The 13,508-nt window shown below is 36.5% G+C and overlaps 1 protein-coding gene across 1 annotated transcript; it reads right to left on the bottom strand.

Moving 5' to 3' along the window:
* Nucleotides 1-715: 715 nt before the first annotated feature.
* LOC145767717 (fibroleukin-like) lies at nt 716-12,045 on the bottom strand. The gene is made up of 6 exons (XM_082579528.1): nt 11,769-12,045; nt 9,001-9,152; nt 7,312-7,408; nt 6,380-6,476; nt 3,115-3,179; nt 716-947 (listed from the first exon to the last, which is right to left on the bottom strand). Exons 1-6 carry the CDS (start codon nt 12,043-12,045, stop codon nt 847-849), a joined length of 789 nt encoding a protein of 262 aa, XP_082435654.1. The 3' UTR covers nt 716-846.
* Nucleotides 12,046-13,508: the final 1,463 nt, after the last annotated feature.

Here is a 13,508-nt window from a genome sequence, read left to right as displayed (position 1 = left end):
CAAAAGGTCTATTGATGCCATATCACAAAAGATTGACAGCAGTGACATCGATCATATTGTAAAATAAAGCTATCGGCCATCTTCTCGTTATTCGTTTGGAAGTGTATTTCCTAAAAATTCTGTCAATAGTGTCGACTTCTCCATTAGTACTGTTGTGATACAAGATTACTGCTAATGCAGCAGGCTTGGGGTCCGTTGGACCCCACGGTACAAGATGCTATTATTTTTTTCTATGGTACCAAATTTTGTTTGAAATCAATAATTATTATATTGTCTTAAAGATTAAGCAAAGCTATGAAAAGTCACAGCATATCAATATCGCATCTGCTATATGTCCTGAGAAATCGTAGAGCGAAATTTGTTTTGGGGTCCATTGGACCCCATGGTAGACAGAGGGTTAAACTTTGCAAAAATGTCGCAATCACAAACTGATAGCTTACAATGATAGAATTTATATTTCATCGAGGGTGGAGCCAACATATAACCACGATAACTTTGACTAATTCATCGTAACAATTTATATTTCGAAATACTGCTCTAGCGATCACGGCACCCCAGTCTACAACTAGGTCGTCTGCAGATGATTTGCATCCGACCTCGAAGTGTTGGTGCCGGGGTTACAATACTTACCAATACTCGAAATACTGTACAATCACGCCCATTTACAGAAAAAATATCAATAAATGTTTAAAGGCAATATTTATTTTTTCTTGAGTTTCATCTCAATTCGTTTGAGAGAGTATCGAAGACCTTTCCAAGGCCCCCATTCTATTCCATCTGCAACTGACTGGTGTGGTCCTCCCAAGTACAATCCATTGGGATTGGCATTATGACAAGCTCTATAGCCTACCACCAACCACCTTTGTATAAGGTCGAGCAACTTCCTTCCGGCCAAATATCCTGATCACGATCCTTGGCACTGAATCGAGCTAAATACAAACCTTGTCCTGTAAAGTGAAACAACGATAAAGATCCATTGTATGGATTTAATGATATGCTACACAACGTGATTTCAAGTTAGTGGTAATGTGGTATGGCGCAGCGGATACGGAATGCAATCCTGGTTTGTCACCCGGCTTAAGCTTGGTTGTTGCGAGCACCGCTTACTTCCACCCAGGGTGAAATAAATTTGTTGGGCGTAGTTGCTGAAAGAAAGGCGGTCGAGAGAAAGGAACTGACCATCCTACTCTCGTTAGTGCCAAAGTCTCTGTACAACGTTGCTTACGAGTATGGGACCCATCTGACTTGAGGGGAGGGCGGGTGAGTTGATACGGAAGGTCAGTTGATGCACACCCCCCCCCCCCCCCCCTTTTCAAAGTAAAAATATAACTTATAGAAAAAATATTGCCAGTTAGCAATAATTCAGGTTGAAAAGCCACACTGAAAACATAATTAGATGAATGTACCCCAGAGACTGTGCTGTCATATGAAAAAAAAAATGTTTAGTCTGTGAGTAAAATTTTCTAATATTTGTTGTTGTTGTGTTGCAACAACTAGAAAACGTTTTAGATAAAGTGAGATAGTGTTTTAATTTAATCAGAATTGAGGTTTCAATGTAAGATATTTTTTATTTTCCTATCTGTATAGATAAACTTCAAAAATTGACATTTTATAATTATTTATAGACAGAGGTTAGTTGATACACGTGTATCAATTGACCTGCGCTATGTATTGCTAAAGGTAAGCACAAAAAAAAACTGTCTATGCTGTAGTGATTTAGTCTTGCACACATTTTTATTCATTGTTGATAAAATTTACATCTATTAATCCTCAATGCATCAGTCCTACAAGTCAGTGTAAAATTTTATTCTTTCAATGCCTTATGATCTGTTGTTTTTGCTTGTATGCAAGACATGTTATAAAAATAAAAACACGACATTTTTTACGACCTTGTTGGCATATTCATAATTTTTGTAACATTGCTCACAAATGCTCAAGTTGTTGAGAATAAATTTTTAGTTTAGATATAAAACATTTGCCCAAATCTCTTTTTTTAACTTTATCTTGGTACGAACCGTTTTTGTACGCGGGAAGCACGTCACAGGTTATCTTAGCCCCGTGCTAATTAATCGCTAATTACGAGAGCTATGAAAATCATAAAGCCAAAGTATTTTACAAGACAATAGCCATGTGTATTGTGTAATTTTGCGTACTGTATAGAAATTAAATTTTTACCCAACATATTTCTTGAAATAAAGTGTTTGAGATGAAAAAACGTGAGAAAGTCGGTTTTCATTCTAATTTCCGGAAAATAGATTCAAAATTGAAATTTTGGAATTATAACATAAGGTAATGCTAAACTAAAAAAAAAATGCTCATACTTATAAGGCATTTTTGGGCGTTTTTACATTTCAAAGTTATTGCACTAACATTAACAAATATATAATTAGCACTGCACGAAAATGTCTAGCCAACTGAGACGAAATGCTTATTGTGAAGAACAGGATGGTAAAAAAATGACCAGTGTAGGTTTGGAAAATTCGAAAAGTATAAAAACTAAAAGTCAAGAAATTTCACATTTCTAGTATGTTTCCTTCTGTGAAATTTTTCACTTGGTACTAGAGTGAGGCGTCCTCATAAAACTACGTATCGCTACAGATAGGGTTAAGTGATAAAAATCGAGTAATTTAGCAGTATTGTGGTCTGTAATTTGGAAAAGCGGAAGCCCCGTAAGCAACCATAATTGATTTAGAGTGAAAGTTATATGGGCGTCATTTCTCTGTGCCTCTTTATGTGAAACACATGACTTCGAATGTAACAAACTTTTGAGGCTTCATCTTCCAAATACCCGAAATCAAATATCTTAGTAGTGTAGTATGGCAATTTTATACGTTTAGCGAATGAATTATAACCCAGTTTTTAAGAAGATTTCCGCATTGGTGCGCGATATTGCAACTGCTAGTAGGCCTAGTATAGACCATGAACCATTTGAGATCACATAACTCATCGTTTGTTTACTGATTTTACAATTTGGATAAATTGCTTAAGTTTTAAAATTAAAATTACGAAAATTACGAAATTGCTTAAGTTTTACAATTACAATTACGAAAAAAATAATAATAATTAGTCACATAATTACATTAGCCGTACAGAAGCAGTTATTCAGTAGGCTACCTGCAGTTCCATTGTATCCTCCAAAAGTTAAAGTATAATTTATTCCAGCTCCAACCACAAAGTCACTGAAACAAAAAACAACATAAACAAACGAAAACGACAACAACAATTTTGTGATTATCTATATTTTCTGATCTTAAAAGTAACTTATATATAAAACTAATCAATAAAGCGGCATAGAGTATTTATTTGTTTATCGAATACTATTCTGGACTAACGTATTTCTAAACTCTTGTAATGTCAACACAGTTGTCCAAGAAATAAATAAGAATGTACAGTAGCGTATGTTGTTTTTTTATTTCCTTGCATATCGCCAAAAATGCAGTGTTGCTTTTGTAAAATTACATTACTTTAAAACTTTTTTTTATTTTTTCAAAGAAAATTCCTAAACGACATTTTTAACTGCAGACAATGGCCAATTGTTTCGTTCTCAAAGGATCTCGTCAGTGCAATGAAATAATTGTTTATTATTATTTAGAAAAATACAAAAATAAGGGTAAATTTATGATTAAAAAAAAAATCTAATCACTTGATCAATGCCTTAACTCGGGAAGAAAAACAGGCAATTGAGGCAAATTTATTTTTGAACTTTGGGCAAGTAGTAAACCAGTGTTAAAAGTTGAGAACTTCTTTCGTAGACATTTATATGCTTTGTTTTTGTCGAAATAACTTATATTATTAAATTTGACTTTGGCCCATTTCTTGACTTCTTCTTCTAGCTTTATTCCCACTTCAAGTTCGCTGCTGCAGATTGTCGTTCTCCACATCACTCTGTCAGCATCTTCTTTTTTCACTCCCACTATTTCAATATCTTCATCCACACATTTTTTCATCTTCTTTTCGGCCTTCCTCACTTTTTTTTACCAACTTCCAATTGTTTTATTCTTCTTCCGATTTAATATTCGTCTCTCCTTACGACGTGACCTAACCATTTAAGGCGTGTCTCTCTCGGCTTATCTTTCAGCTCTCCAACTTGAATTCGTTTTCTGATAACTTCATTTATTCCTCGGTCCTACTTTGTCAACCCCAGAGACCATCGCAACATTTTCATTTCAGCCACTTGCATTTTCCCTTTCTGTGTTTTCGTCAAGGCTATTGCCTGCATTCCGTACAATACTGCTGGTCTTACCATCGTTTTATGGAGTTTCCAGTTCAGTTTTCTGGTACCTTTCTGTCACACATGAACCCTGTTATTTTCTTTCATGATCTCCATCCTACCTAACATATTCTTGTGACTTTTCTGCCGCCTGTTCCGCTTTCATGGACAGTCAAACCAAGATAATTAAACTTTTCTCCCCGTTTTACAACTTTCATTGCAATGGAATTTCTGTCATATTTGCTTCATCATTGTATTTCAGCAAAAAAAAGCCAACAGGCTGTCGAAAATGGAGTGTAACGCGGTACACCACTAAAACTTGTCACAAAAATACAAATTACTTGGATAAAAGACGGAAATTTCGTCTAGTTGGTAAGCACAAACAAAACAGTTTTAATATTTGACCAACCTTCCAACAACGATTCTAAAATGACGAAACTGACTTGAGTTATTTCAAATGCACGTAACCGCTTCTGTGATGTAATAGTCCATATGCATTGTTATGTAACTTCACAGGTGTTCAAACGGTTTGTGTGATGTTTTACAGGTGTTGCAAAGGATGGTGCAATCTCTGCTCATTTTTTAGTAATATTCCATTACGTATGACGCTAGGTTCAGTAGACCTTAACGGTTTCATGTGACGTCTGATTTGAAAAAGCGATTGTCGGTAACAGCCTCTCTCTAAATGTTTCCTGTCAAGCAATCCATAATAACAACAACAAAGACTGGGCTAAAAAGTGCAGATCCTTGATGTATCCTGACCGTTATCTCAAATTTCTGAGTAATACCTCCTCCACACTTCGCTTGCGTCCTACCTTGGTACGTGTTTTGGATCAGACGGACATACTTTTTCTCTACTTTCTTCATCCGAAAACAGTTCCAAATCTTTTTCTTGGTACCCGATTATATGCCTTTTCTAGATCGGTAAACAGGCAATGCAGATCTTCTTGTCTCTCTCCGTATTTTTCCATCAGCTGACGCAATGCAAATATTGCATCTGAAGTACGTGCCTTTTCCGATATGAAACCAAACTAGTGTTGTGAAATGGAAACATTTTATTGGAGTTATTCATCTATTATTCTCTCCCACAACTGCAACATATGTTAATTAAATTTGATGCCACGATAAGGGCCATATTCTTATATGTCTCACTTCATATTTGAAAATTGGGGTCAATGTGTAACTTCTCTCATCTGGCATGCTCTCTGTCTTTACTATTGGCCCGAAAATAGCGGTTAGCCATTTCGTTCCAGTCGCTCTCAGCACTTTCTAAACTTCTATTGGAATATCATCTGGTCCAACTGATTTTTCGTAAAACATTCATTATCTCTTCTTCCTTAATTTCAGCCACATCTTCATCAGCTGCTGGGTTTAATGTCACATGTTTTCTTGCATTGTCTACATTCATCAATCGCTGGTATTCGCTCCATGTTTCCAAGATTACTGCATCACTCATCAGTATTTGTCTGTTCTTATTCTTTACCATCTTCGCTCAGTAAACATCATGGGAGTTTTTATTCTTTTGTTTAGCCATTCGAGTTACTTTCCACTGTCCGTCTTTATTTTCCATGTTTTTGTACGGGTCTTTATGTGCCGACACATTGCTTTTCCCACCGCACGCTTTGCTTCTTTTGTATTTTTGTACGCCGAGATAGCTAGATCACATTCTGTTTAAGCTTCTTTCTTGCATTCTCTCTTTTTCTGAATAACATTCTGCACCACCTCATTTTTTCTGTCCTGGTTTGCCTGCGGTCTATCCAATTAGTTTCTTTACAGGCTCTTTTATGGCATTGCTGAAACCTATCTAAGTCTTTTCTTTTCTACAAAAGACTTTTTTCACTCTGTTGACAAACTCTTTCCGGTGATCTTCTGAATTCAATTTCCGCTAACGCGTCTTCTGTATCTTCATAGTCTTCTGTCCACGTTTATATTGTATTTCATTTTTACATACCAACAGCTTATGTTGCTTTGCCATTGCCTCACTGTAAATAGAAGAGCACGGGTTTTAAATGCAAGCTTGTTTATAATTGGACCATTCACCATTCTCGATAAAGACGTCTTTAGTAGAAACAATGCAACAAACTACGGTACTACCGTACACATGTCATTCTGTTTACCACACCAAAAGAAAATCGTGTGACAAGTTTTTAAAAGCAAGTGTTTTCCTACTTGTAAAGAGCATATCTAGTTTTGCCTTCAAAATCTTCCATGTCTACTCTCATTTCATATTCTCCATCTTTAGTTAGTTTGTGAAGGACATCCAATCCTGAAATATATCATTGACTTTGAATGTCGTTTTGTTTTGTCTGTGTTTTATACTTTTTCCGAATTTTACTTTGAAAAGCACGCCAAGATTACATAACTATATACATACTGCAGTTCGAAGCAAGCAGTTTGTTCTACGTGTTTGTTAATTTGCTGTAGCAAGACAAATCAAGTGTGTTGCTGTAGCGCAAGGCATAACGTTTATATCACTGATACCAGTTAAACTATATTTCTAGTTGCATAAAACTTATTGTACAGTATATGAGATATTCAATGCAATAACTTATTTGTATTTTTGTTTACAATAATGATTATAGTAATTCTTCACTAATTATTTAACTGCGATTGATAAACTGGTAAATTTGTTTTTAAATAATTTTATAGCAAGGCATTTTATTTAGAAAGATTTCGATATTTTAGTGTATGATTTCATGTAGGCTATCTTTTGCAAAATAAGGTGGCAGCAAACAAATGTGATGTAACAATTAGTTGATATTAAACGCTTTATGGTAATTGGGTTACTGCATGATGTCACGCAAGTTGTTTTTTTTTTCTTTTTTAATTAAACAAAATCAGATTTGTGATTCAAGACTCATTGTTTTCGTCAAAATGTGAAAGTTTCAATTTTCAAAATTTATTGGTTAATATGGAGACAAACATCTTCTGTTTTTTAAAATTGCAGGCATCTTTAGCATTTTGTAATATGTTGTCTGTATCTGTATAGATCTTCTCAACACAACAATCAGAGTTTTGTGTTTCTTTCGCTTATGGCATTATTTTGCTTATGATTACAATTCATAGCAAATATGTTAGTAAAGTTAGACTTTTCTTCTCACCTAACCAGAACTCTCCATCCAATCGACCAAAACCTTTAACGTAATCATTGAAATTTCTGTAGAAATTTTCTGAACCATCAAATCGCTTTTGGAACACCTGCAAAGTACTTTTGGTCATAAAACCCTACATAGAAAAGTTTATACACACGGTACGGTAAGTTAGTAATATTACTTCAGTTCAACTGATTTGTAACCTTCACAGCAAAAAACAAAACTGTAAAATCATTAAATCACAAAAATCATTGTGTAACTTTTCAATAAATTTTATTTTACTTTCATGGTAATTAAGATATCAGGAAGGATTTTCTTCATCTTTATTTTTAGAAGTTAAATTTTTGCTATGTAACAAGTTTTTGTAAAAAATTAATAACATTGTTGAGAAGAAGAGATCTTCCTGGCGTCAGCACTACATTGTCTATCGCTGAGTTCTTGCTACACTCGACTGCCGAATAACACAAATATTGATAGCCTACGAATATTATTTTCTAAATTGTTTATTGACTGATGACGCGATTTTAGGCCCATAATTTTCCAACATAGAAGGGCTCCGAACCACACCACACACTGCTACAATGTGATGTACGAAACTCATTACTACTTTTATGACGTCTTTGTAATGTCCAGACAAGGTTTTGAATTTACGTCTACCAACTCAGAAATCAGCACTTTATCTGCTTAGTCACGGCTTGAGACTTAATATGTGCTATTTAAATTGATCTTCACTTTTTGAAAACTACATCACAATTAAAAGTAATACAGTAATTCAAATGTTCGGTTTTTGTCATATTCAAGCTGATGTCCAATGTTCGAAGGTAAAGATTAAACCAACTGGGAAGGCAAAAAAGCGTCTTCATGTCCAATTCAGTTTGTTTTTATTTCTGATCATCACAACAAAAAAACAGTTAATCTCAAGCTTGGATCATGTTTAATTATATTTTTAAAACTTGCTGCAAGTCAATAAAAACTGGACCGCGAACCACAGTTTAGATACCTCTGCTCTGCAAGTATGTGAAACTTCTAGAATTAATCTCCCAAATAATATTTCTCAGTTCGAAGTTATTTTTCTAAAATTTTCTCGTTTTGAAATCACGAATTTTAAAATGATTTCCAAGTACTGTTTTTTTCTAGTCGATGGTACTTATACCCAACCGGAGCTACAAGTATTTGTAGATCTAAATTTATAAAAGGGCCAAACAAAACATATTCAACTCTTTGATTAGTTGGTTGATACTTTATTCTCATATCTGAAAAGCTTCTGAAAGGTTAATCCTGGCATCTTTATACCGGTACACTAATAGAAACTTTGACTGACGCTCTACAAGATTGGCAAATTTTTCACTTTTAATGAAGAGTTAGCTTATTGCCTGTAAATTGTTTCATTTACCTAGTGCCAATGATAGAGAATTGTCCTTGAAGTGCATTGGTCAAGCTCACATCTTGACAATTAATCTAGCGTTTCTTAATATTGCCATTTCGGTTTGTGCTAGATTGGGCGCTTACGCAACTGCTCCAGCGTAGTAGAATCCTCTTGTTGAGAGGCTTTGTCAGAGCAATAACTGGTTTACAAATATAGAAACTTTGAATGGACAACCAGTTTCTCCCAAAACAACTACAAAGTTATTTAGGGAGAAATAAATTTGCCTTACACACAATCTACTAGGCATGACGTAACATATTCTTTGAACTCACCATCCATCCACCACCATCAGTTTCCAAATCGCAGTAAACCCCTAAACTTGTCAAATTACCATCGTCAATATATGGATAGATGGTATAAACCCCACTTTCGTTTATTCCATCATCGGAAAGAGAGTCTGAGCATGTTTTTGGAAACATTGCACCTGCAGAAGTTAAGTATCAATAAAGCCATTCAGGTAAACGAACAATTTTTGCAAGATTAAAAACAGAGTAAAAATGTTCACCAGGCATTTGATAAATAAAGTGACTTGCGTTCTTCTGGTGACTATAATCCAGGGGTCACCAAACTTTTTTCTCTGAGGACCGGATTGCGGTAGTTTGGTGACCCCTGCTATAGGCTACGTACAGGGGTCCGCAAATACTTTTTGGTGCGACCCAAAAAGCAATCGTTCGAAGTCTTCGCGACCCAAACGTTTCGGAAGCATATAATTTTGCGCAAAACACTTTGCAAATTAATATTAATTCCAATACGGTCGTCCCCACTTATTACGGCCACATCGGGACCGGACGATTTTGGCTGCGGGAGACAATTTTCTACCACTCCTATACTTTCAGTAATTCCGGAATGGACCAAATTGGGCTTAATAAGCGGGTGGACCTATTAACCGTGCGCTTCGTCGTCGCGCAAGCCTCTGGGCCGAGGGTCTACTCTATCCTTTTACCAGCCCAGACTCAAGATGTTCCCGGACTACACTGGAAGGCTATTAGAGAGCAGCCAGTATTTAGTTTCATCACCCATGACACGCAGACCTTCCACTCCGTTAGGTGGCTTGAAGATGGTACAGTTATTGATGATGTGGTCTGCAGTCTGTTCCTTGGCACCACATTCACAGGATGAGGAAGAGGCCATTCCCCAATGGCGCATGGTTGACCGGAAAAGCCCGACGCCCGTACGAAGACGGTTGAGGCGCACCCATGCTTGTCTTTGTAGTGTCAGGCCGATGGGGCATGTGTCGGCGTTGGGGATGAACGAATGAAGTCCGGTGGTACTTGACTTCCTTTCAGAATTCCATTTATAGTCCGCCCAAGTAGCCGCAGAGATGAAGTTCATCTGCTGCGTTGATCAGAAGTTGAGCGGCTGGCACGAATGGTTGTCTTGACTTCAGTCGACTGGGGTGCTGGTTTGGGGAAGCAGAGATTTTGTGGTAGAGAAGATGGTTAGGCTTTTGTGCCCGTCGGCTAAGAAACAGAGTGGCTTCTTCGTGACGAAGCTCAGAAAGTTGGTTGCCAGCGAGAATGGCAAAATTATCCAATAATGTGGGACGCATGCATCCGGTAACTGTGCGCAGGGTGCTGTTTATGGCAGTGCCGATGTTATGGCAGTGTGCACTGCAGCACCAAACAGGTGCACAGTACTCTGCTGAAGAGTAGACAAGGGCTAAGGCTGCTATACGCAAAGTGTCAGCCCTCGACCCCCAGCTGTGGCCTGCCAGGCGCTTGAGTAGTGCAGCGTGGGATGTCATTTTCTTGCGCAGTGACACCAAATGGTGGCGGTATGTGTACGATCTGTCTAGTGTCACCCCAAGATATTCTGGTTCGGGGCAGAAGGTCAGAGGTTTTCCATTGTTCTGAACATGTAGCTCACGATCAACTTCCCCACTGTAGGCTATAGGTGGAAAGCTGCCGCCAAAGTTTTGTGTTCGCCAAGTTTCAGTCGCCAGTTCTGGAGATAGCCTAAGCTGAGAGAGTTTTCATGCCCTGGCTCAAGCTGTCTTCCAGGCTATATATATAAACCGTGGGCTTAACTACTGTACTACAATCGAAAGTATAAATTTTCTTGTAGCCTACCAAATTGTACGAAACTCAGCACACCAAAGACTATATGATTGTATGTATTTTTGCCATACAAGTTATATTTATGGTAATTTTAAACCGTTTTGCGACCCACTGTGAATGGTCTCGCGACCCAAATTTGGGTTGCGACCCAGTATTTTTGGACCCCTGGGATACTAGGTTACCTCCTGATGTTAAAGATGTTACTTAGCTTTTATTGTCGACGTTTTGTCAGTCAGCTCGACTGGCGTTATTAAATGGGCTGAAACAAGTAAACAGGAACCTAGCAGCTTACAGTCACCAGAAGAACACAACTAGCTTTATTTAATTGAAAGGTTGGTATGCAGAAGCTTTTCAACCAAAGCAACTTCAAATATGGATACTACGTTCTCCACACTAGTAAATTTGATAAAGCTTAGAAATCGAGTTGTATATTGCTGTACATCTTACAATTTCAGCCTGAACCCAGAAACTTCTAGAAGTACAGCATGCAAAACTATTTGCTCAAACTAGAGTGCGCAATGAAGAAGTATTGCCAGATGAGCGTTTTAGCTAAAAATGCTATTCTCAACCAGATCATATGTAAGCCAATGCCTTGTTATTTAATCTATCCCAATTTTCTTTAAATCTGACAACTTTATTTCTGCGACATTGTTAGGAAAATAATGCTGTTCACAATAATTAGGCTACTCTTAAAAATACAAATTAACTAAATAAGCTGCTGTGACGTACTCAAAACATTTTTTTCTGTTTGTAATTTCTGCAAGCCCAATTGTGGCAAAAAGATATCAACATAAATTATTATTTCTGTCGTATTCAGGCTTATACTTGGAGTAGGAATTACATAAGATTTATGTTTTAAATATTAATTGAAGATACCAACAATAGAGAGAATTTAATATATCGGGATGAAGACCAGGCTTCTTTGAAGCAAAATGGATAGAAATTACCATTTAATTTTAAAGTTATGTTGCATTATGACGTACGTCTTAATTCTTCCACATTACGACAGCTGCACTTTTCCGCTGGATCTCCTTTTCGACCTTTGCGTCCACTATCACCTTTAGATCCTTTCAATCCTGTCTCTCCTCGTTTCCCAGGCGGTCCGTGGATCTTGGTGAGTAACTGATGGGAATCTGGCAAAGTCATTGTTGGTGAACCATTTCCATCTCCATCACATTGAAGGTTACAAGTTCCTAAGTCGATCTGAGCCTGGCAGTCCAAAATCAACATCACAACCACGACAACACTTACAAATATCATGATTATGCTGCAAGAAATAGTAATGACCAATGTATCGTTGGATTTGTTCTTATAGGATGTCTAGTTATTTGGCATTTTCTTCGGCATTACCTTGACAAAAAGAATCTGAAGTTGCATTAGGCTACTATTTACCTATGGCAGTAAAGAAAATATCATGTAGGCCTACCTAGTTGATGATAACTGCAAGATTTTGCTTGCTTCCTAATAGCAAATATTCGATATTGTCTTTGTCTGTTCACATTGAGATTGTTGGAAATAAAGAATTCTTTGACTTCAGTTTATTTCATTATCCGTGTTTTATATGAATCAAAACTGTTAAGAAAATTGTCTAAATAAAAAAAAAATCTTCGATGCAAAACAATTTGTTCTTACTTCACTTTTCTTCAAGATGTTCTATAAAACCTTTTCATTTCGAAAGACTTTCATGCAGCAAAATTTCGCTTCACCTTATATAAATACAGTAGACGGCTTAAAGTGTATTTGTAAAACTGTCTAGCAGACACAATCCTCGGTCACTGAGCTTATCTTCTTTTTCCGCAGATGTTTACTGCGTGTATGCTGATATACAAGATATCAAAATGTATCTTCTAACTATGATTTAACGTCTCCTGATGTTGACTCAATGCAAAAAGAATCAATTTGTGTAACTTGGAAATTTATTTCGTTTAGCTCTTTAATCACAACCTTATTTGATATTTTGTTAACTTTTCTGTAGATATCCGGATAAAGCAGATACACTGTAAATACCGCAATGCTGTATTTTTCAAGCGACTGTTTTGAAAGATCATCCTCAGCGTTATCTTCTTTTTTGAGTATTAACAATGTCAGTACTATGATAGTTATGAGAATAAACAATTTCAATTTCATTTACAGTATAGTTAACAATCCTGAATTCGTACCATGCAGTAATACGATTGCACATGAAAGTCATTTTAAAAATTAAGATGTTTAAACAAAGCGCAAAATAATCCAAAGTACTTCAATTTAAACCTTCTAGGCTGCAAAACTTAAAATGGCTCTTTATTTTTACAATAAATACGTTCTCATTTCGCAGTATTCCAGTCAGAAAATCAGCCCTACGTCTTGTCGATGTTAGACCAATGTAAAAGACAACTGATTGTTTGGCTAGGATACTTTGTCGTTCAAGTTCTTTCTCTGTTGTTGATATGGCTTTTGATTGGCTTTTTCAAAGTCAACAAAACTTTGAATGTGTTGCTTGAATGTGGCACAAGGAACACAATGGAGAATCTTGTTTATTTTGCAGTTCACTTTGATTTAATTGCTTTTCACTTTTATGTTGCGAATACACACTAGATTATCAAAACACAAAATATAGCAAGCAACTTAGGCAAGGATAAAATGACAACACACATTCCAGATAGGTTTGAAAATAACTTGTAGTTCACAATTTAGGGGTTGTTGAGGTTGTTTCAACCGATGGCCATCCTCGAAACCGAGGATGA

The sequence above is a fragment of the Aplidium turbinatum genome, chromosome 1 (assembly GCF_918807975.1).
Source record: "Aplidium turbinatum chromosome 1, kaAplTurb1.1, whole genome shotgun sequence".
Classification (NCBI taxonomy): domain Eukaryota; kingdom Metazoa; phylum Chordata; class Ascidiacea; order Aplousobranchia; family Polyclinidae; genus Aplidium; species Aplidium turbinatum.
This window is presented reverse-complemented; position numbering and strand designations above follow the sequence as displayed.

Bases quoted from the DNA above. Each gene is read 5' to 3' on its own strand.
- LOC145767717 (XM_082579528.1), bottom strand. From the start codon at position 12,045: ATGATATTTGTAAGTGTTGTCGTGGTTGTGATGTTGATTTTGGACTGC. The intron at 7,409-9,000 runs GTGAGTTCAAAG...AGTACTTTGCAG, and splicing joins CTGATGGTGGTGGATGGATG to GTGTTCCAAAAGCGATTTGA. The intron at 3,180-6,379 runs GTAGGAAAACAC...TTTTTGTTTCAG, and splicing joins ACTAGATATGCTCTTTACAA to TGACTTTGTGGTTGGAGCTG.